Here is a 26,130-nt window from a genome sequence, read left to right as displayed (position 1 = left end):
CTTTCAACATCCGGCAAAGTAATTCAAACGAGTAAACAAGAGCTCTAACTGCCTGATTCATATTCAGATCGAGTAAACGAGAAAAAAATATGATACCGTGACAACAACAAACAACAAGTATTAAATAACAGATTAGCTAACTGGGAGTGGCACATGCAAACAAAATATATTTACTGTATACAAACAAGGAGGTTATATGAGACCTTCTCATATAACCTCCTTGAACGTAAATAAGTTAACTCTTCAAAACAATTACATTAAAACTATAATGAAGTAACTTTAATGTGCTCAAACTTGCAGACATAAATCTGATTTTTGATGTCGAAACTTAAGTGTACTGATAAACATGGATAACAGATATCCTAGACTGTAAATATTACCATGAAATAAAAACTTGAGGAGAATCAATCTAATTAGCTCATCGGGATACCTTGATTAACAAATGTTGTTGTTGTTTATGTGGATATCTTGATTTACAAATGTTGTTGCTGCTGTTCATTGGGATATCTTGACTGGCAAATGTTGTTGTTGTTGTTCATGGGGATATCTTGATTTACAAATGATGTTGTTGTTCTTCATTAGGATATTTTGATTGACAAATGTTGTTGTTGTTCATGATGATATATTGATTGACAAATTTTGTTGTTGTTATGGTTCATTAAGTAAGATATCTTGATTGGAAAATGTTGTTGTTGTTTTAGTTCACCGGGATGTCTTGTTTTACAAATGTTGTTGTTTTTGTTGTTGTTGTTTCTTTTTGTAAATAAATTGGGGTGTAAAAGCGTTGACCGAAGTACATTTTGTATGAAGCGCGGAAGCGCTTCATACTTAAAATGTGCGCACAGTCAACGCTTTTACAACCCTATAAAGTTACAAAAAGAAGCATTCAATACTTATAATTAAATTTTTGTCTATGATCATGAAAATAAGAATTTTATAATTTTTGTATTTTATTCACCAGTGCACTTTTTTGTTGGACCACGTGTTATGAACGAAAAGTTTTATTGAGTGATGCAATTGCCTACGGAATAACACGTGATGTGTATTCAGCCAATCAAAATAAAGTATTATAATGAAACATACATCATCTAATGTAATTATATAACTATAAAAAGGGAAATGTAGTTAAACTTTGTCAATGAGAAAACTGTTCTATCTATTATCACTAATATTGTGGTTCTATCCTAGTCCGCGGTTATTCTGTTTGACGGCCCCCTTAATTTATTAGGATTTCTGATTCCAACAAGTCCTTTAAAGCAGTCAGAGGACCGATTAATCTAGGATATTTTGAGAATGCGTTTGATTCCTTATTTTGTCGCCGAGGATTGCAGCTACATTTTTGAAGGTTGGTTGTTCTCGTCGGACATCAGGATTTTAAAGTATTCCGGTATTGAATTAACAAAACAATACACGAAAAAATGACTCGATATTAAATTATTTAGGAATACAGCATGTATTTTTGCAATAATTTAATATCATCCCCAGACCTACAACAAAGTGCACACCAGCAGAGATTTTTGTAAAATTTGAATGAACAGCTGCACCATGAGCGTATGCCACATCCTTCGCTTATTCAAAGAATTATATTGAATGACTTCTCAATCATATATCTGACATTTATGAAAAAACTAAAGGGGTATCATATTAATAGGTATAATATAAAAAAGAAGATGAGGAATGATTGCCAATTAGACAACTATCCACAAAAGACCAAAATGACACATTAACAACTATAGGTCGCCGTACGGCATTCAACAATGAGCAAAGCCCATACCGCATAGTCACCTATAAAAGACCCCGATAAGACAATGTAAAACAATTCAAACGAGAAAATTAACGGCCTTGTTTATGTAAAAAAATGAACGAAAAACAAATATAATTATGTAACACACAAACAAACGACAACCACTGAATATACAGGCTCCTGACTTGAGACAGGCACATACATAAACAATGTGACGGGGTTAAACATGTAAGGTCGGTCACAGAAGTTGCATGATAACTGTCCAAAGTCGTGTCTACATACTTGAAAATCGCCACTTTCTAATGAATGAAATAACATAATTATGAAACGTGAAATCTTAAAGCTGTTTTCCTAATGCATGTAGATAAAGACTTTGGTTTGCTTGCTTGCTTTATTTGTATATTGTACAATTATATTGGGAAAATGTCCAATTGAATTTAAATATTATATATACAGGTTTAACTATGTCATATATATTGTTTGGAGATGTCAATCTTAATTACAAAGCTTAAATAAACAAGTATACAAACAAAGCAAGCAAGCCTACCAAAGTTTGACTCTACAAGCATTAGGAAATTAGCTGTAAATTTATATCAAAATTGATAGAGAGTTTGCGTCAACAGATATGTGCACTTCACAAAAGTGTCATGAAAACTGCTGAAAGCGTTTTTGAGTTATTGTCCGAAAACTGGAATATCCAACCCCTTTTTTTAAACAGTGAAAAAAAGCCGAAAATTCTAGATCCCAAATTTATAAAAAAAAAAAAAAAATAACTAAATAACTAAATAACTCACGTCAATAGATATATATTTCATCAAATTTTCATGTTTATTAGTTGCAAGCGTTTTCGAGATAATATTCCACATGTTGACGAGGGAGATACGGAAGGACCGACGGACAAAGGTATGTCATACTTCGTCCCGTAAATGCGTATTTACAAACAACAAATATAAACAAACACAAATCTTGACTCTTAATGTCGATGTAAAAAAAAACACAGTTTGAAGGTTGAAAAGCAAAAATTAGTTCAATCCAATTGCGTAATATTCATTAACAAAGGACATAATAAGTAATAGGAATAGATTGGAGGGAAAATGACAGATATTTCAAATTCCTTTTTCATCATTTTTGCCAATACGATAATAAATATTTGTTTACCAAAAGTTTTGCTGTAATTTAAAAAAAAAAATGTCTCTCTGTATATTATTGGTAAAGTTTTCGGATCGCACTTTTGCATATTTCAGTCTATAGAAAGTGTGGATATCATAGGTGTACTTTATAATTGACCTTATACAGAAAATTCACCCAGTTAAAACATTAATTGGTCCTCAAATAATCAATGAATCTGAGACTACTATAACACAGTGTTATAGTAGTCTCAGAATGAATTTATTAAAGTAAACTATTTTTTTTAATAAAACAGCAAAAAAATCGGTGTGATTGGTACAGGTTCACATTTAATACCATGATATATCAATCATCGAATTACCTCACTTATTGTTACATCAAATTGTTTTTACAGGTAAGGAAACATGTGATAATAATATTAGTCAGGTGATGTTTTAAAATTTAGTGTCCTTAACCTCAAACGTAATGTCCAATAAGATTTAAGTATGATGTATACAAGCTGAAGCCCCGCCTATCTTAATTGTCATGCTTGAGCAAACATTGATACAAGCAAAGCAAGCAAGCCAAACAAAGTTTTGTCTTGCTAGCATTAATGTAATAGCTGTAAAACATATCATGACTGAGGCTTATCTCACATGTTTTAAAAATACAAGAAAAACATAAATTGAAGAATAAATGCACAATTTTTAGCACAAGTTTACCTTTGGAGACAGTCTTCCAGTATACAACATTTCTAGAACATCTCCAGCTGCTGTCTGGTAGGGTAACAGTCTATGACGTATCTGTCTTGCAATAATGCTCACCTGGAGAAATATATATTCAAAACGGTTTTAAAAGAGGGACGAAAGATACCAAAGGGACAGTCAAACTCATAAATCTAAAACAAACTGACAACGACATGGCTAAAAATGAAAAAGACAAACAGAAAAACAATAGTATAGTACTATTTTAAGGTGCATGGTACAAATTTAAGAAAAGTGTTTTGTTCCCCTTAAATGTCTTATCTATGTGGATCTCTTATCTGAGCGTCACTGATGAGTCTTATGTAGACAAAACGCGAGTCTGGCGTACTAAATTATAATCCTGGTACCTTTGATAACTATTTACACCACTGGGTCAATACCACTGCTGGTGGACGTTTCGTCCCCGAGGGTATGACCAGCCCAGTAGTCAGCTGTCGGTGTTGACATGAACAATTACATGGTCAATTATATAAATTTCCTGTTAAAAACTTAAAATTTTTCAAAAAAGTAAGGATTTTCTTATCCCAGGAATATATTACCTAAGCCGTATTTAGCACAACTTTTTGAAATTTTGGACCCTCAATGCTCCTCAATTTGTACTTGTTTGGCTATACAACTATTTTGATCTGAGCGTCACTGATGAGTCTTATGTAGACGAAACGTGCGTCTGGCGTACTAAATTATAATTCTGGTACCTTTGATAACTATTATCATCTGCTATTTTTAAAATCACACAGTATATTGAAAAAGATTCTATATGTCTTTTTTTTACCATAAATAACAGTGCAATGAACATGTCTTTCACCTTATTATAATGAAATAAAAAGTCCAATAATGCTAAAACAAAAAAAAATTAGAAAAAGCATAGGTTACTTAGTTCAAATACATTGATGCTGTCTGTCTGAATAAATGATACTAAATTGGTTACTTACAGTATCAGGCTGTCCCAGCAAAGATTCTCCACTTATCCCAGCATATTCAAATGTCACCCTCAAGTCACCAACCTTAGAAAAAAATTAAATGATATTTTGTAAAAAAGAAAAATATTTTTAAAAATCTGATCGCTTAGGGATGTACTTAGGTCAGATTTTTGAATTCGTCTTAAATGTTCGGACTCCTTGGTGTTTTTCCATACAATACCAGGTAAAATATTTTGCCCCATAACACCCTCACTTATTGTTTCATATAAGATTTAATAGCTCATGAAAGGTCATTTACCAAAATTTTAGAAGATTCTTGATTTTCTTTGTTTTGTTTTGAGACTCAAATAATACCAATACAAATATAAGTTAAAAGTCTGAGTCAGTCTTTTCCCTCCATATTTTCAATCTCAAATATCTCAAAAAGGAGGTCCATGACCTATCAATATTTTTAGCTTATTTTATTTCCTTAATGTATGCTCTACCTGCTTATTGTATCAATTTTAATTTATCAATTTATTAAATTTTACCTGACCTCACCTAAGTACATCCTGAAAGTTTTTTTTTTTTTTTTTAACTTTTATAGGTATGATAAAGATCACATACCATGTGTTTATAATAAACAGGTACAGTAAAAACTATTTTTTTAATATAATTTTGGTGGTGGCATAGGCTCTTTGTGTTGATTGTCTTTAACCAACCAATCATAAAACACAATTTATTTGTTTTAGCTTCCAAATGACATGAATGGTCACCAGAATTTTGCTGTAATTAACAAATGTTCATGTAGAAATGAAATAAATTTTCCCTAATAAACAGCAAGTCTTCAAAATTTTCTAGAAATAAAAAAAAATCATCTCCTAAATCTAATTTGTTCTCTTTGCAGCAATCCTAAGTGGGTCTCATTGGGGTCTAAGCGTGACGCAGGATTGCTGATTTTTTGTAAGGGTGACACGTGAAAGTCAAATTATTGTGTCGTGAAAATGGGAAATGAGGTCTAGTGGAACCTGGGAAATGACAAAAAAATGAGAATTGCTACCATATAGTGTAAGCGTGATACGGGAATCTGACAAAACAATAAGCGGGATCCGGGATCGGAACCCCCCTTTGAGACCCCCTCTTAATATGAGCTATCATTTCATTTCTTTCAAATACATTTCAAAAGAAAAGCAGATCCAGCTCCACAAGTAGCACCCATTTAAACTTAATTAAGTGTATGAATGTATTTCAAAAGTGGTGACAAATTTATCCCAAATGGCAACACTGTATCAAAGAGATTTAAATATTAGACTGGTAATTTTAGTTGATTGTTTGTTGGTTGCTAAACATCCAGAGGAAAATATTTCATATATGTACAATCAATTCAATTAGAAGGTCCTGTTGTGAAAGCAGTTGGTATTAGGGTCAAGTAAATTCTGACAGCTACAGGAAAATGAGAGGATATTGAATAGGGACAGAAATTTCGCCTTAAATCAGAACACCTATGAACCTCTCAAAGAGTTGTTGCAAGGGTTCTTAGTGGCACTCTCTCTATAAGAGGCATTCAATCCAATGTTTTCATTCTGATCGGACTTGGCTGTGTACTTTCAACACGGCCTAACAGACATTCCATTTTGGCAAAGGTGTTTCAGCCACTCAATGGAAGACCATATTTATATCTCCCAGTCACCATTAACATAAACACCTGTTTGAGATTTTAAATCTTACTATAGCCAGATGGTAGACATGCGTCTCACAAACCTATTGGTAAAAGATCTAGATGTTATAGAAGAAACTTACCTGTGGTTGTAAAGGATAATGACTATGATAATAAACTCCCTCTAACATCTGTATCTTAGGATCTGACGGAGGTGACATAGCACTTGGGTTTATCTTCTTAAAATCTGTTATTTTTTCTACCAAGCCTTTTAAGAGATATAAGAATTGAGTTTATATATATAAAATTTCTCTTCAAATTAATTTTAAGAAGCAAACAGATCAAATCCACTATCCATACATTTTACATACTTGGTTTTAAAATATTTTGTTTTGAGTGTTCCTGATGAAAGTAAATTCAGAAAAGCACTTTTTTTGCATGAAATTTTAAGTGTTATTTAAGGTGGTAGACCTTGGTTCAGGGAGATAACTCTTTAAATCAATTAAGCGTTTGTAAAAGTCAAGTTCATCAATGTATTTTAAGCATTTATCTGAAACAGATTGAAAATAATCTATGTAACCTAGAAGCTTAGAATATATTTATGAAAATGGTTGACACAAACGTACTGATGATTATAAAAGTTATTTCCCTTAACCAAGGTCTACATCCTAAATTTGATGTGGTACCATTTTGATACAGTGTAACCTGTCTAATCTGACACCTAAGTATTCCAACATTCTGATTTAACCAACACATTTTCATAGTCCCAAAATATGCCTTACCTTGCAGAAAAAAACCCTGAGTATTTCAATACCCTGCTTAATCCAACATTTTTTTCTGGTCCCCCAGTGTGTTGGATAACACAGGTTACACTGTTCTAACAAATTTAAATCATTCTCTATAAATTTTCTTTTTCTGTCTTAATTTGTTAAAGATTTTTTAATAAATGTATTATATCTGACATATGGTCAAGATAGGTAAAAGATGAGGAGGAGGGCACTTATGTGCACATAAAACTGGTTTAACCTCACCAATTGGCCGTTTCAGAATCTAAAGCATCATGGGTAATTTCATTGTTCGTACCCCAAAATGAAAATAATGTCACGTCATTGGTTAAAGGGAAACTTCGCAAAAAAATCAAAAATTGATATTATGTTCATTCTGTATAAAAATGCTCAAATTCATAGATATTAAAGTTTTATTCCGCTAGATAAGCGATCACCATCGATTTTAAATTTATAGTATCAATTCTCTGCGATCCGCCATTTTGTCTTCTTTCCCGATTAATAAAAACGATATGTCTATAAACCACAAAGAAACAAAACTACAGTAACCGATGTAGTCGTAATTGCGTGTCGATATCTTGTCAATCGTACGGTTGTTTTATCCGACTAACTAACTTGATACGAAAAATATTCTTACTTTTTTTTAAATTACCATGGTCTGTTGTTTTTAAACTGTTGATATTGGAATTAGGTGAAAAGTCAAAGTTGAAATCATAAATAAGTGTTCCGTGAAAATTGTTTTCGAAAATCTAATTTGTTCATAATTCTTTAAAGTAATAAACATATATATTTTGATCTTCCCTCATCTGATCACCAGCATGGCTAAAGGTATTACTTCCAAAGGTATTGTGAGGGGTGTGAGGTGACACGTCCAGGTATTCCAGCGATTTCCTGTCGGGCTTGCAAGTTCATGCATCGTTTCACTTCTGCAGGTATTGATCAGTGTACACGGCTGATAACTTATAACTTATAACTTTCCATTTTGAACTATCAGATGAATAATATACAACTCTGTCTTACTTGTCATTACTAAACTCATACGCTTGTTTATAAATAACATTTCTGGTGTAAAGAATATAATTCATAAACATATAAATAATACCCAAAAAATAAGATTTGATGAAATTAAAATCTATTTAAATATTTTTTCCAAGGGTGAATTTGGGAAAATGTAATATATAGTCATTGTCAATAGTGAAGGACAGATTGGAACAGACCAGAAATATTGATTTAAAAAAATGTACGCACTTGCCGACGATTCGTTTATACGACTGGATAGAAAGTTACGGAACTATAGCGCAATTTAAAATATATACATGTATACATTGAACATAAGAAAAAAACATATATTTTGAATAAATAGGGGTAAAAGTGTTGTAAATAGACTAGTCCACGTATGCCAACAGTATGTAATCATCGAATGTCGATAGACTATTGTATACCAGAAGAAGAAGAGAACCAATTTGATTTAAATACAGGTCGATGTATAACTTTTGCTTTGGTTCATTGAAGCTGTGGACCTAGTAAAATCACAGATTTATATTTCAATAAGATTGTTCTCGAACAAAGGAAGTAATTCGTCATCACCATTGTTATACATGCCACTGGACGAACACTAATTATCCCCAGGGAATGTGAATATTTTGCTGGGAAACTTTTGAGTATCAAAGTTTCAAATAAATTTCGGGATTTATTTTCTTTCTTGGTATTCAATAACAGAAAAAAGAATAAATTACTTGTTCGCTAAATAGGGGTATTCTTGTCAGATAAAAGACTTTTAGTTATATTTAAAAAATAGGGAAATATGACATTAAATTGGTTCTGTTTTTTTTTTAAACATCGTTAAAAAGATGTGTGTCTAAGGTGAACGCCACAAGAACCCTGTAATACTAGTACGAGAGTATAGCATGTAAACATTCCTTCTCAATAATATGGTTGTATTGGAAATCTTTTCATACAGATTGACAACTCATTGTCCGATATGCATGTAATATTTGCCACATGACGCCCATAGTTCTTTCTACCATCATCATCTTATTCTGTGCCGGATATTGTTGTAAACATCGATGGTTCACACCCAAACAAAATGGGAGTAATGGACCTTCAGAGCTTCTCCGTGTTATACACTTGTGAAATATATAGACGAAATTTCTGTATTGAAATGAATCTACATCTCACAAACAGGATTTTCAAATAACGATTGTGAGTAATCACCTTACAAACCAATATAAACGTATGGCAAGATATAACCATGAAGGAATTTAGTTTTTGTCAGACGCAAGAACTCATCACTATATATATCATAAACGTATACGTATATATATGCATACAGTTTCAAATATTAAGAACAAGCGGTCGATGTCGATAGTCTGTTTTCTAACTGTTCAGAGTTAGACATGTCACTTGTTCATTCTTGGAAGCCTTCATCGTCTAACGATGGGAACTCTTTCTGATTGTGTTGACTATAAATGCTTGTATGGTAATTCTGTCGTTTATCTGTACAAGCGGTTGCATTTCCTCTCCTTTCCGAACAAACAAACGAACGAAACGCCACTAGTCTGATTTCTCTGGAGCTCATCCTCAATGGCTCTTATACGTCAGGAAACTTACATGTATACTAATAATGATTGTTTCAAGAACAACGATGTATGGACGAACTATTATAAATTCATCAATATCAGTTATGCATGACTAAAATATAACTTTTATTACAACTACTGTATTACTTATTTGGATTAATGACGGCTATCATGTTCAACATTGCACAAATATTATCATAGAATTTAAAAAAAAAATCCTCAAAAATCCTCAAAAGAAATAATGCCTTAGCTTAGATAATTGATATTCTTTTCACAAAAAGTTCGTGTAAATGATTGTCAAATGAATTTAATTATGTAAGAATAAAATGTTAAAAAGAAACTAAAAAAAAATCATGCATGTTGTATGTTGTATTTTTTTGTCAATTAAAAACTTTAAAATTGCAATAGTTTTATTAGCATTTAAACACAGCCAGATTTGAATACAAGTTAAGAAATTCCGGTAAAGTCAATGATATCAAACAGATGTACAATGGTATATCAAATTGGGTAATATTGCATTTAGTTTTTATAAAAGATTAAAACTACTATTTTTTGCTTCATATTTGAATCTTTACGCCAATTGCCGCTAAGAAAGTAATCAAAAATTGTTTCCTTTTATTTTTATACACTTTCGGAATTACGAATCTGAATTTTATTTTCAATTAATTTACACAATTTAATTATTGTATCTTATTTCTCATCGTGTATTAAATCTTAGTGTATTAACATCGTGACAGAATACTCTTTCTAATCCTTTCTGTTTATCCTTTCCAAATAACAACATTTATACCTGTGTACGCTTGAACTCACACCTGCGGCTAAATAGCTACAAGGTAAACGAATTGACCTCAAGCCGAGAAATATACAGTGACCTTTACAAAATAATATACACACTCTGCTCACACATTAGTTGCATTGAAATGATTATCAAAACAATAACGGTAAATAGAACTGAAATATTTTCAGTTCGATATCAGTAAAAATGTTCAATAAATATTTTATGAAAAAAATCTCAACAATAATTAATTAAATTTATTCAAAAACATTTACTAGAGATAATTTTATAGGAGTTTAATTCAATCAATACAAAACGGTATATGCATATTCATTTTCGTTCATTCTTATATTGTGGTTAATAACTTCGACCATTCGTCAGCTGTGCGCTTTCAATTACGTATATTGTCGATAAGCTATAAGAGTTAAACAGATTTTATTTTTTCCCAGAATTCAATAAATCGGGCTAATACGTCACGACCCACTCGAGAATTCAACCAAAAAAGTTACAAATACTTGATTTTCTCCGTTATTAGAAGGAATATAAATTTAAAACTTTGCAAATGTGTTTTTTATGTTAAGATGAACATAATTAGATGATAAGTAAAAAATCGCGGAATTTCCCTTTAAATTTCCATTGTTTATGAAATTTTTAACCAATCAGGACGTTTTGGTGTCACTTTTCAAAATATTACCCAGGATGCATTAGATTCTGAAACGGCGAATTGTTGAACCTGCTGTAGCAAGTCAAGCTACCTGCACAATGTTTTAGTAGATAATTTTGTTTATATGTCTGGATTTTTTTCGAAGTAGTTGATTGTATATATGTTGATGTGGTCTGATGTACTGCAGTATCAATTTTTTTTTTACATGTCTTGTAGCCTCAAATTTTGCATTATTAACATATAAATAGTCTATATTATAATTGGTACCTCCTGACAACTCAAAACCTCCAACATGAACAATATCTGCCGTTTGCAATTGGGAATTTACTGGCATCGATCTAAAAAAATAAATCAGAATTTTTAAAAATAACAAATGTAGAAAGAAAGAGTCAACACATGTATTTGAGAATATCTTCAAATATTTCCTAATACTTTCGTTATCACGAAAACAATTTGTAATGTTATCAGGCATTAGAAACATTATAAAAACAGTTTCAGGACCTGCATACTCTTCTGAAACACTGCAGTTCAACCATGGATTTTTCCTTGGGACATGTTGTTAAATTTGTTATTTTCTGTGCAGAAATTGTAGAATATTGTCTTTATTGGTACTAAAATTGTATTAATATTCCATAGTTTAATACATAACTAAACATGTATTCATATCTTGTCATTATGCACTCATTATATGTTCTGTCAACCTGACAATACTCAATTTCGTCATAATTTCTCGCTGATTATGATCAAACATCATAATCAGCGAGAAATTATGACGTTTTTACACAAAATATTTCTGAGGTGTACTTTTTTAATAGTTTAGTCTTGTTATCATTGTTTACTGTAAACCATTTTTTCTTGACAGATACTTTATTTAATGTTTAGCCCTATCTAGTACAGTTCACAGCAATTGATTTTTTTTTTCAAATTTATTAGATGTAATAAATAAGAAATATCCAAGTCTTATGTATTTGTGACAATTTATAGTCATGTTGTTTTTTCTTCTTGCTAAAGTCACAAATATAAATTGTTTGCTTAAATTAGTTGGTTTACATGATCAATTTAATGAACTAAAATTGGGCAGCTTTAAACTAGCTTTCAGTAAATGTGTGTTCTCTAGAGCATTTGTAGAGCTCATATCAGTACTTTGTGTCTTTTGTCTATTGATTGTTTACAATTCTAACTAAAAGTGATTTGCTTAATGATGTATTGTTAAAAAGCTAGGTAAAGCTTAAGGCCGTACGTTGACCTATAGTTGTTAATGTCTGTGTCATTTTGGTCTTTTGTGGATAGTTGTCTCATTGGCAATCATACCACATCTTCTTTTTTATATTAAGGAACAGAATCAACTGTTGAGTACTGAGCATTCACAAAAATGATGTCTAAATTGAATAGCTCGAAACATTTCATATTACATGGCATTATTTTGTTGTTGGATTGCAAATTGTCTTTAATGTATACCCCATTTATCTTATTATTTGTCATTTTCAAAACCACTTCATAACAGAGCTCACATATTTGTGACATGTAACTTACGTTGGGTTATTATGTCCAACCATGTTATCAAAAGACTGACTTCTTACTAAATCTGATCTCCATTCTTGTGCTGAAAAAAAATAAAAAAAATATTTGTTGGTGGCAGTTTATGGCTAAATCTGTTGACACATATTGCAAGACCTTTATTCCTAAATCCTTATATATATACAAATGTGCCAGTCTCTAAAGAGACTCTTATATTTGTTCTCTTAGGTCCTTATGTTATTTTTTGACTTTTTGCGGACTATGCTAAAAGCTACGGTTCCGCAGCTAGAATATAATTGCAAGAAATTAACAACTAGGGTTATTAGTTTTATAAAACCTTATAAGAGGGTCCTTTATTCCTTTATTTTTTTTATTATCTAGCACCTCATTATTATCTATTCTTTATTTTTTGTATTCCATTTTTCTCTATTCTTCATATGTTTGCCCTTTATTCTCAAAATTTTGTTTTATATAATACTAGTCTGGGGCATCAAACAAGTGACCAGAGGCGGATTCCCCCCCCCCCCCTCCCTTTTTTGAGAAAAAAATTTGGTTGCTTATATAGGGAATCACTGAGGCATGACAAAATCCGGCCCCCTCTAAGGCACCCAGGGGCCCCACTTATGAAAATTTCTGGATCCGCCACTGGTGACTTATGGTGCAGACTGGTAAACCCTCATCCACACCCTCTTATAAAATTGAGAATGGAAATGGGGAATGTGTCAAAGAGACAACAACCCGCCCAAATAAAAAACAACAGCAGAGGGTCACCAACAGGTCTTCAATGTAGCGAGAAATTCCCGCACCCGGAGGCGTCCTTCAGCTGGCCCCTAAACAAATATATACTAGTCCAGTGATAATGAACGCCATACTAATTTCCAAATTGTACACAAGAAACTAAAATTAAAATAATACAAGACTAACAAAGGCCAGAGGCTCCTGACTTGGGACAGGCGCAAAAATGCGGCGGGGTTAAACATGTTTGTGAGATCTCAACCCTCCCCCTATACCTCTAACCAATGTAGTAAAGTAAACGCATAACAATACGCACATTAAAATTCAGTTCAAGAGAAATCCGAGTCTGATGTCAGAAGATGTAACCAAAGAAAATAAACAAAATGACAATAATACATAAATAACAACAGACTACTAGCAGTTAACTAGTAGTCTGAATCTATTTCTTTACAAACTTACTATAGGAATATGTTTTTTCAACTCTGGTTTGTCCTCCTTCATTGTATTCTCTGTAAATAAATAATTAAAACTATGCAAAAAACTGAAGGTTTGTAGTCAATACTACTTAAAATGAAGCAACAGTTGAAGGAATAGGAAAATATCAGAATGCATGAAGTGGTAACTGCAAAAAAATGAAAAAAGTAATTACAGACAATGGAGAAAAAATGAATACTTCAGGAGTAAAATTACCATTGATCATAAGTTGATCTGATCAAAGGTCAGCACATTCTGTTTCAGGTGGTACTTAACACTTTCACTAAAATAATTTGGCTCGTTTAATTTTGATAAAATTTTGACAAAGTATTTACTTTGACCCTTTAACAAAAATAAAAAAAAATAAAAAATTTTGAACCAACCGTTTTGTCAGAAAAATTACGCTGGTTATATAGCAGTTTGACAAACACTAATTTTGATCATTGAGAAGCTTAAGATTCCCTTCACAACACAATGTAATTAAAACGTTTAGCTGATTTTACAGAGTTATCTCGCTGTAGTGCTAGGTACCACCTTAACATCAGCCATCAATATTGGTTATAACAGATTGGTTGGGGTTTGCATTAGATTCCTAAGCACAAAAGAGTTTTATCCTGTTGAAGGTTGCAACAGAAAGACTGAATGTGAGTTTATTGACAAATTAATTTTCAAACTCTAAATTTTGTTGCCTGAGAGAACATTTTAAAAAGATTGTGATTACAATATTTTTATGTTGGTCCTTAATCAGACAATGCTACTGTCTAATGTCTGTATGCATACTAGTTACAGGATTTTTTAAATTATTTGTTAGTGGCTTTGAACTAGCTGTCAGTAACTGGGAGCACTCTCAGATCAGTACTTATTGTATTTTTGTTGTTGGGATTTACAAGTACCTGGTCACATCCACTCTGTGTTTTTGTTAGATGTTTTTTGTTCACTTTTTGTACATAAATTAGGTCGTTGGTTTTCTCGTTTGAATTGTTGTAAATCAGTAATTTTGGGGCCTTTTATAGCTGACTATACGGTATGAGCTTTGCTCATTGTTGAAGGCCATATAGTGACCTATAGTTGATAATTTCTGTGTCATTTAGTCTCTTGTGGAGAGTTGTCTCATTGGCAATCATACCACATCTGCTTTTTGATAAACAGTAGATAGATTTTGTAAAGTCAGCTTCATTTTAATGTTACCTTTTAGATTCATGTTCCACCCATTGGTACATTTCAACTGTTCTTCTCAACTTTACAGCGTTTACTCTTATATTATAGGTAGGATCTAAAAGACTCTGTTAAAACAAAATTGCAATACTAAATGAATTCTACAAGTTACATATTCAGCTATTATTCTAGCATTGGGCGGATCCAACAGGGCCCCCTCCTTTTGTGGGAAAAATTTGGTTGATTATATAGGGAATCACTGAAGCATGACTTGAGCGGGCCCCCTTAGGTCAGTCAGCGGGCTCCCCCTTATGAAAAGTTCTGGATCTGCCACTGTCTATAGTCGTTCTTGGTCATATAACTTTTCAACTGTGTCGATTCTTTTATAAATCCTTGGCTTTCAAGTGTTAGATTTTTTATCGTTCCTAATTATGGTTACAACTTTTCATCTTGATTAAGGTCATTCCAGAGAGGTGCTTGATATGTAAGAAATTTACAGTGTTTTTCCTCTTCATTTTTTAGATACTTTACTTCTTATCAACCTTACATTAATTCTCTTCTTCACTGTTGACCATTATGGAATATCCTTTCACTGATGACAGCTGATACGTTCAAATACTGTCCCCTTTTCCCCAAATGGGTCCTATGGAATTAGACTTATTACTGGGTTTGTACAACATAAGCCTCATAATGGGTGCCATATGTGAAGCAGGATTGACTAACATAAACAACACGATGGGTGCCACATCTAAAGCTGGATCTTCTTTAATATCGTTCCTGAGCATCTGAGATCAACCCCAGTTTTTGGTGGGGTTTATGTTATTCAGTGTATAGTTTTCTATGTTGTGTTTAGTGTACTGTAATTTGTCGGTTTGTTTTTTTCTTTCTTAGCCATGGCGTTGTCAGTTTATTTTCAACTTTAATAAATAAGTTTGAATGTCATTTTCGGTATCTTTCATCTCTCCATCAAAATTTAAAACATTCTGGTTGGTATTTCTGCAAGGCATATGAAACAGTTTTTTATTGGTGAACAGCATTTCAAATTATAAGTATTATACCACTGGCACGACTGGTTTTTAATAAGATTCCTACTCAATAAAATTACTACTTATTCTTTACTGAAACAGTAAATTACATGATTTTGATCCAACACCTCCAAAATTTTGTATAATAATATATACAGATAGGCATTCAAAACAGTTAGCATGGTTAGTCGCAACATATGATTAAAAGATAAAAAACATTGTGTACAGAAAATTGTCATTGTCAACTATAGATTTTTATAACAGTCCCAGTTGCAATTTTACGGATGATAAGGAGCAGAGCAATTTAAAACATTTCCCAACCTTGCAGTTATAACCAGAGCTTCAACCTAATACTTTATTTCTATTCTATTACAATACTTCAAACTATTCAAAATCAAACATTTGAAATATACGAAAATGTCAGTAACAATTGCACAAGACTTTTACCAATGTTTTACTTATCTTTTTTAAACATTGCTATAAACCACCCTATCAAATACTTAGTTTCTGAATTTATTGCTCTTCAATGATTGTTGCTTTTGGTTTTGGAAAACATATGACCCTTGTTATAACCTATGATGAATTCCTTTTATAAAAAGTGTATATTGTGTATGAAATTACATCATGAACCACAAAAAAAAAAGAGTAATTCTGAAAACCAATAATTAACAGTGGCTGGTGAGGATTTATAGCCTGACCAGTTTCAGTCCTTAATGGACCTTCTTCAGAGGCAGAATGATGGATTGATTATGGCATTATTCATAGTGTCTGAAATTTATCAGTAAAATGACAATTATCTATTGCCCCATAAAACCAAGAACCCCCACAATTTTGTCAGTTGAATTTGCTTAAAACACCTCTACATTAGAGAGCTGTAGCTTGTTATTTACAAATATTAACTTACCTTTTCGGTTTTCAAAGGACCAGCTAAGTGAACAAGTTTTCCATTATTTTGATCAAATGGTACATCTATATTTTCCAAGGAAACAACTATGCTTAACCCTTCATCTAATGATTTTGCTGTTTGCACAGCTCTACCCTGAAAAGATAATTATATTCTCATTCGAAAAGCTCAATTTAATATTAATTATTCAATAAATAATACAAAAAATGAATAGGCTAAGTGTGCCTTCAGGTGAAGAATCCTTTTGAATAATAACAAAATGTTTGCATCTTACCCTTATTTTTTTGCAAAGTTAATACAGTATGGATATTTTCATTGTTGAAGGCTGGACCGTGAGTGAGTGAGTCACCTCTCATCACAATACTTGCCTTTATCCACAACATTTGTGCTCCGATGGATAGTTGTCTCATTGGAAATCATACCACATCTTCTTACTTATAAGTTTATGTTCAGAAAATAACATACAAGTTAATTATCATCATTATGTTAAACATTGAAGCATGGCAAAGAACCTTGAATCCCTGCAGACTCTCCACATATCATTTGTTAAATCTTGATCAATCACTGGTTTTGGTGTATATTATTGTACATTGGATTTTTTACAAACACAGTACAAAAGTATAACGGGTAAGCAGCACAATTCTGATACATAAAATCATGCAAATCATTTAATGTGTTAATGCCAATATAATGTTAAAAATATTGCTGGCTGCAGGTATACCTTAATTTGAATTGTCCTACATGCATAACCTGACCACTCTTATTCTAAATCCTTTATTAAAGTTATGTCAATGACATGCACAAACTTATAGGATTTATCTGAACATACCTCATTCCAAAACAGTAAACCTGAAGCCACCACCAGTAAGGCTATACCCACTAATATTCCAACTAAACTGTTACCAATTCTCTCAAAGAAATTAGGATTCCTTCTGTATGATACACGTGTATGACTATCTCCCATGCTTGAACCAGGACCTGGAGCGTCTGGATACTAAAATATCAAAATTTTACTTATCTAAATAGCATGAATTAGTTTAACAAGTTTAAAATTTAATTTACCTTTTTTTAATGGATAAAAGCATGTGATAAGACAACTAGTCTTAGTAGTTACTATTCTGTAATCACTGGTAATTAAAAAAATCTTGGTTCAGATAAATTATCGAATTCTGAAATATCTCAAAGCTTGTGTTTCCTATTATTATTTTCTTAAAAGAAGCAGCTTCTTACAAAGAACCAACTGAACCAAGAGTTCTTAGACATATTCATGATATTAGTGGTACAGTTAAACCATTTCTTAATAATTTAATTTTGGATGTAAGGCGTCTTCTGATTGGCTGACGTTATTTTGTTATCAGCCCATAGACATAATTTAGTCATGTGACCGTGACGTCCTCAACGTTTTTTCATGGTTTTCTACGGTTTAAAAAGGAATTTAGAATTAAATTATAACTTAAGAAATGACTGAAATACTTTTTCTGTCTTTTCGAAATAACATAAAAAATGTGGTGCACACTGTTAAATAACCCGCTACCCACTTTATTCAGTGTGCACCAAATTTTATGATATTTCTTCATAGACAGAAAAAATATGACGGTCATTCCTTACTTAGAGTGTATTGCACTTCAAACATTTTTTTTTTGTCAAAGGCATCACAGAAAAAATTTAAAATAGCCTTCAATAGAAGAATCAAGACTTCATAAGTACACACTATATTAAACCTCAGATCTGTGTACGACCTCAAATCTGTGTCCGTTTCTCAAATCTATGCCCCATCGTGACGTCAATCGCTAATCTATGTCCATAAAAAATTATTTGGCCTGAAATCTGTGGCCGATTTTTTATCATGACATCATTTACAAATCTATGTCCTTAAAAAATAATTTGGCCTCAGATCTGTGGCCGATTTTTAATCGTGACGTTTTTTCTCAAATCTATGTCCGTTATAAAAGATAAGGCTTTAAAACTGTGTAATGTTTTAATTCTTTTTCAGCCATGCACAAATTTATGCCCGTCTAATAATTTCGGCCTTATAGGTTGGTTTTTTTATTAAGTCATTTCCCATAGTTTAATATTAATTTATTGGTATGTGTTCTCCCTGTGTGTACAAGAGCTCAAGTATAAGCAAATATAGCTAGATTATTTCGCTTGTATTTAAACAGGGACTAAGAAAGTCCCTGATTTAAAATATTTTTTAAGTACGGTCTTGTATGATTTTTGTTTTATAAAGTAATTTCTCCATGTTTGTAGTTAAAATCTTTACATGTGTGTGTTATTATTGTATGCCGTCTTCAATAATTTAACTACACATACTTTTTTTTACTAAAAAGACAGTAAGGAATGACTATTTATATGCAACTTCAGCGTACTTCAATTGTCTCTAATTTTTTTCATATTGCTGTTAAATTGACATTCGTACCACTTTATCTAGCATATGTTACTTTAAATATCAATAAAATCATTCTGAATTGTTAAAAATAAAAGTTACGTGCTCTATATTTTTAATTAAAATATTTGTAAATCACAATAAAGCATATATCAATTGTTTGGTCTTAGCTGATATCTATTTAGTTCAAATGTAAAACTTGTAATTATGTCTTTAATAACAAAAATCTTTCCCCGAAAAGAATCATTCTTTATGTTTCGGCACATTCCTTCTCTCCAGAAACCAGATGTAAACACTGCAGTCCCTTTGTTCATGGCTGGATTTGTTTTGAATTATAAATATTCCCAAAAAGTAGGAGTAAGTAAAGATATCCCGATAATTGTCAGAAAACATTTCAAGAGGATAAATCTCTAGTTGACGTATTTGAAATTATTCCATCAGTCCACTATTCATAACAGATTTTCCTCCAGTTTAAAAAAACAAAATATAAAGCAATTTTAAACCATGATATGTATTAATAGACAAAATGTTAACCTTGCTTTTGTCATATAAACCACTTGTTCAATGTTTGTTCGGTGTGAGTTAATGCTCCGTGTTAAAGGCCGTACTTACACCTGTAATTGTTAACTTTTCATTGTTTACTTGATGACGTTTTGTTATGTTTTACGTCAATGAAAGGACATAAATTTGAGTAAATAAAGGACATAGATGTGAGACAATACAGGACATAGATTTGGAACGTCTATGACGCAATATTAAAAAGGACATAGATTTGGGGAAAGGACATAGATTTGAGGCCGGACATAGATTTGAGGCTTACAACTATATAGCACAAAATATATCAAACACAATTTACAATTGCCGACAAGACTAGAAGGACACCTGATTTTATTATTATCTACAAATGTATCATAACATACATAATATTTTATGCAAATAATATCTATACATATAAACAATGCTTTCGATATGTCAGAATTGAAAACATTGACTCTGCCATAAATGAACCCGCCAGCTAGGAAAAACCAGCAACCAAGTTACCTTAGTCGATATGGAAACCTGTGTCCAAACCCTAATGCTCGGAAGATTGTCCAGAGAGGTGTACATTGGACAATACTAAAAATTAGCTTATTTTTACATATAAACAAAATATCATCAAAATGGGTACAAGAAAACAAAATACCAATATATAGTACAAATTAAACAATAATGAACCAACATTAAATCTGAACCTGACCAGTTGGACAAATGTTTGAAGTTGGCGAGAGAATGGTCTAATAGGGAAATTAACCCCGCGAAAAATGACAATTCAAGTGATACTACAATTTAGTATCACGTGTCCATACATATATTTGAAAGAACTGTTAGTACAATAATTTTCCTCTATACTTCGAAACACGGAAAATTATAACTATTTGGACTAGTTAGTCTTTTGGTCTCTTTCAACTTTCAAATAAGTATTGTGCTGTTCGTGTTGCTTTAAGTCTTAAGTTTTCTATGTTGTGTCTTTTGTACTATTATTTGTCTGTTTGACTTATTATTTTCAGCCATGGCATTGTCAGTTTGTTTTTGATCTATGAGTATGACTGTCCCTCTGCCAGTCTGGTATCTTACATGTATGAGTTTAAAATTGATTGTTCCTTTTGTGTCATTCCACTCTTCCTTTTTTTTTTATATATTATGTAAAACACTAGAAAGTAAAGCAGATGTGTACTTTTCAAAGTTTATATTTGTCACATTTCATATTCAATAAAATTATAATAACCAAATGTCGAAATGACATCAGCATTTCTTATAAATTTTACATTGTAATACAACTGTTACAGGATTTTACAATACAAAAAAAACTCCTCATATTTTGTATATGTAGTACAAATAATCAGATTTCGAACTACGTAATATTTGTTCACTCACTTGTCGTCTGTACATAATCTGATAATGATTAACAAACACCTGCTACTTGATTTTTTCTTCTCAAAACAAAAGTGAAAGTATAACCGGAAGTACAGGTATCACGTTTTGATTGGACAAGAATAAAATTAACTACTGTTAGTTTTTAAAGCAGCAATTTTAAATATTTGAAAGGCGATCATATCAAATATCAAACTGGATATAGTTTGATATTGTTGATCATATCTCAAGAATTCAGATACAATCATTGAATTCTTTATGCATAAAGAATAAATATAAAAATAATAAGATGTGATTGCCAATGAGACAACTCTCCAAAAGATACAAAAATGACCACAGGCACTTGTTTCTGTAAATATACGTTGATAGTGGGTCTTCCAATGGATAGAAACAAGTGCCTGTGAAAATGACAGAAATTAACAACCATACATATAGTCACCGTACGGCCTTCAACAATGAGCAAAGCCCATACCACATAGTTATAGCCATTTCTATTTATCAATTTCTTTGAAGCAGAGCTCATGGGGTTTTGATTATATGATCACTTGGTCATTTGTTTATATAGCGATTATTTGAGTTCCGGACCAAATATATTTGATAATCTATGATTATGAGATTACATTGGCAAACCCCCCTTTTTTTGGCCGATCAATGCATTTGAATGGGGACATATAGCTGGAACCCCCCTTTATCCTGGGTTGGGAACCCCCTTTTTAAAATGGCTGTATCCGCCCCTGTTAGTGCTTATGTGATTACTAGGAGCCTCAGCAGAGACATATATATATATTTAATATATATATGACTGATGTCTCTGTTTGAAAGATCAAAGCCAGAAACATGTTTTAAAAAACTGATTCACTGGGTTTAATAAAAGAGGGACGAAAGATTTCAGAGGGACAGTCAAACTTGTAAATCGAAAATAAACTGACAACGCCTGGCTAAAAATAAAAGAAGACAAACAGACAAACAATATGAAACAACATATATAGAAAACTAAAGAATAAGCAACACGAACCCCACCAAAAACTAGGGGTGACCTCAGGTGCTCCGGAAGGGTAGGCAGATCCTACTACACATGTGGCACCCGTCGTGTTGCTTATGTGATAACAAATCTGGTAAATGGTCTTATTCGGTAGGTCACATTCATGAAAGGTAAGGGGATTTAATAAGGATCCCGAATTCTTAGATTTCCCCACTGCAAAAAAAAAACACAAGTTATGCGAATTTCATAAGAGAAAGAGGTATAATTTATGTAAAAATAAACAGAAAAGTATCTGTGGAGAGTTGTCTCATTCAGTGGCAATCATACCAAATCTTCTTTTTTTTTTATATCCGTCCATATTGAATTAAATTCTTAGACAGTTTTTAATTGCTGTCAGATTATTCAGACGTAGACCTGTCAGTTAATAAAATTATCCTCCTTTAATCTAAGACTCTTAATCAACGAATATTACATGTTACATGTTCTTCGTTGGACATCAACCTCGCCAAAGACTAAAAGGTTAAAAGATTTCTGAAAAAGGACCAAATTAAAGTCCTCCATCAAAAGTAGATTGGAAACTTTGTTGTCAGGTCACTAAAGACGCTCTTTATCCTAACATAAATGATGTTAAAGGGGTAATCTGATATAAAGCTAGTCAGTTAGTTATATCTAAGTAAGAATGCATGACTATTGTGTATAAAATTGAGAACGGATATGAAAAATGTGTCAAAGAGACAACAACCGACCAAAGATCAGAAAACGACCCAAAGCCACCAATCATGGGTCTTCAATACGACGAGCAAATACATGTATTGTAAGACCACTCTTAGAGAATGATTTACGAATAAATAAACGGGTACATAAAACACATATTTCTTGAATAAGAAACAAATTTTAAATACAGCGATTTGTGTTCTCAAAAATTAAATTAAAAAAAACCTTCTATGTTCAGGTCCATGCGTTCCACAGAGAGTAGTGATACAGCCATGTCCACGGGTAATATAATTATAATGATGCAAAAATGCGTGATATTTAAAGATAATATTTATTAATAAATTACAAATAAAGCGTTGGTGAATAATGGAAGAATTGCACAGAAGTCAAAGAGAATATTTATCCTTTAATTGTAAAATAAAATGACAGAAGAATATACGTAAATAAAACAAAGTAAAGAAAGTTTAACTTGTTTATAGAACAATTTCCTAAAAATATAAATGTAAAGTGTTTAATCTTTTAAGCATATTTGATAAAATTGTCTCAAAAAATGTCCCCCAGCTAATTGATAAATATGTCAGCTTCGAAGGCATAAAGATAATTTTATATACTTTTGAAATTAATAGACTTGAACAATTAAGATTAAGTATTTCTGCCCTTATCCGATATAGTCCATTGTTTATTAAAAGAGATAAAAGAAAGCTATTGTGTTGAGTAACAAAATATTACGTGTCAAATTAAGTCCAGTCTGCTATATAAAGTCGTGCAAAACTATTTGGTTCATTAGACTGTGAAGCAGAATAAAATGTAGTTAGCAGACTGGATTGTCTTTTAAAGGTTAGTAAATATGTTAATATTGTTTAATAGTTTGCTTTATAAATTTAAAAGAAACGAGTTTAAAGAATGTTTCTCAGTAAAGTAATTTTAATCACATTCGCATGTAAAATCGTGATATAGATTAAATAAATAATAGGCAAAGTTTGAAATGATATTTAGGTAAATGATTTGTATAAAAGATTCTTAACTTATAAAAAAAAGGAATTAACTTTTCGTATAGATAACTTTTGAAAATACAATTCTTAATTTGATACTTGATTAAATATTAAAAGTAAACGAATCAAGGGGAGATAACAGATGACACGACTGTTCATTTATGGCGCGTATACTATTGTCGGGTTTTATATTATTGTTCAATTTATGTCGCGAAATAATTGATGTATAACTATGATGGAAAAGTAATGTACTCTGTATTATAACTGCTGTAAATATTGATTAGACTGTGAACCAGAATAAAATGTAGTTAGCAGACTGGATTGTCTTTTAAAGGTCCCGTTGTCATGCCGAGTCCAAGCTAGTTCCCAAATAATGTAACATCAATGTGAGCAGTTCCCCGCAAAAAGAATTGATAAAACCATAAGAGAGAGACCACAACACGAGTGACAAAAACGGGACCAAGTTCCCGCATAATATATTTTGGTGGAGGACCCGGGCAAATGATATTTAGGTAAATGATTTGTATAAAAGATTCTTAACTTATAAAAAAAAGGAATTAACTTTTCGTATAGATAACTTTTGAAAATACAATTCTTAATTTGATACTTGATTAAATATTAAAAGTAAACGAATCAAGGGGAGATAACAGATGACACGACTGTTCATTTATGGCGCGTATACTATTGTCGGGTTTTGTAGTATTGTTCGATTGATATCGCGAAATATTTGAAGAGCATCTACTACATCTTGAAGAGGTTTTTGCTAGATTACGAAAAGCAAATTTTACTCTTAAGCCACAAAAATGTCACTTTGCTGTTAAGAAAGTCAATTATCTAGGTCACATTATTTCAAAAGACGGTGTCAAGGTAGATGATTCTAAAATTACTATAGTGAAAAACTATCCGAGGCCTAAAAATCAGCACGAGGTCAGACAGTTCTTAGGTCTGTGTAATTACTATAGACGCTTTGTCAAGGACTATGCTAAAATCACAGTTCCCTTAATTAATCTTTTACAAAAAGACAAAGAATATGTTTGGACTGATAAATGTCAAACTTCATTTGAAAATCTTAAACAAGCTTTGACAACTGCCCCTGTTTTGTCGTACCCAGATATGTCAAAACCATTTATTTTGACTTGTGACGCATCAGGCTCAGCCATTGGCTACATTTTAGGTCAATTAGATGAAAATGGTAAAGAAAGAGTGATATCATACAGTGGTCGTGCTTTGAGAAATAATGAATTAAACTGGACTATTACTGAAAAAGAATGCTTAGCAGTTCTTGAAGGTATCACTAAAAACAAAGTTTATTTGTCTCATGCTAGATTCAAAGTATATACTGATCATCAAGCTTTAGTTTGGTTACACAAATCAAAAGATACAAACTCACGTCTAGGTAGATGGGCTCTTGAATTGCAAAATTATGATTTTGAAATTATTTATAAAGAAGGTAAAAAGAATACAAATGCGGATGCTTTGTCAAGAATTCCATATAAAGAAATTGAAGATGAAATACATCCAAAATTGTCTGTAAATAGTTTATTGGAAAATAAAACTAAAACTGAAATTAAGTTCGAGTATGCAAATGAACAGCCAATAATTGCAGCTATTGAAAATAATGAGGTTGATTTGAATGATGTATCAGATATTTCAAAATTGCAAAGAGAATGTGATCAGTTGATCCCATTGATAAAATACCTTGAAACGGGCGAGTTGCCCGAAAATCAAAAAGAGGCTCGCAACATATGTTATGAACGAGACCACTATAGATTAAGTCAATCAGGTGAGTTAATTCATTTACATAGGTCAAGAACAAAAGGGATACCTAAAGCTGAAAGCATGATTGAACAATTGGTTTTACCAAAATGTCTAAGACAAGATGCTTTGTTAGCATATCATGATCACAATGGTCATACAGGCATCAAACGCACATACGCTGGTATACATCTTAAATATTATTGGTCAGGTATGTATCAAGAAGTTTATAATTATGTGACGTCATGTGATAAATGTCAAAGGTCAAAACAACCAACACACCATCGTCCGGCACCATTGCTTCATCTTCCTATTGAAGACACTTTATCTAGATGGCACATGGACATTCTTACATGTCTTCCCAAAACAAAAGACGGATATCAACACTTATTGTTAGTAGTCGATAGTTTTTCTCGATGGCCCGAATGTTTCCCTCTTAAGACTCAAGAAGCTACCGAAATAGCTGAAGTATTATACAATGAGGTGTTTTCTAGATTTGGTGCGCCAAGAGCAATTGTATCTGATAGAGGAGCTAATTTTTGTAGTAAACTTATTCAGGCTCTATGTGAACTATTTGAAGTTCAAAGGTATCATACTAGTTCGTA

The 26,130-nt window shown here is 32.0% G+C and overlaps 1 protein-coding gene across 1 annotated transcript in view; it reads right to left on the bottom strand.

Moving 5' to 3' along the window:
- Window positions 1-21,188, bottom strand: part of LOC139483828 (transmembrane protein 43-like) — a 33,050-nt gene extending 11,862 nt beyond the window's left edge. Inside the window, exons 1-10 of the mRNA XM_071267640.1 lie at window positions 21,086-21,188; window positions 17,615-17,779; window positions 16,786-16,920; window positions 14,890-14,984; window positions 13,687-13,736; window positions 12,508-12,577; window positions 11,242-11,312; window positions 6,315-6,439; window positions 4,548-4,619; window positions 3,574-3,675 (exon numbers count right to left, since the gene is read on the bottom strand). Of these exons, the coding sequence (XP_071123741.1) occupies window positions 3,574-3,675; window positions 4,548-4,619; window positions 6,315-6,439; window positions 11,242-11,312; window positions 12,508-12,577; window positions 13,687-13,736; window positions 14,890-14,984; window positions 16,786-16,920; window positions 17,615-17,779; window positions 21,086-21,100 (900 nt within the window). The 5' untranslated portion in view covers window positions 21,101-21,188. The remainder of the gene's footprint in view (window positions 1-3,573; window positions 3,676-4,547; window positions 4,620-6,314; window positions 6,440-11,241; window positions 11,313-12,507; window positions 12,578-13,686; window positions 13,737-14,889; window positions 14,985-16,785; window positions 16,921-17,614; window positions 17,780-21,085) is intronic.
- Window positions 21,189-26,130: the final 4,942 nt, after the last annotated feature.

The sequence above is a fragment of the Mytilus edulis genome, chromosome 1 (genome assembly GCF_963676685.1).
Source record: "Mytilus edulis chromosome 1, xbMytEdul2.2, whole genome shotgun sequence".
In the NCBI taxonomy this organism is placed as follows: domain Eukaryota; kingdom Metazoa; phylum Mollusca; class Bivalvia; order Mytilida; family Mytilidae; genus Mytilus; species Mytilus edulis.
This window is presented reverse-complemented; position numbering and strand designations above follow the sequence as displayed.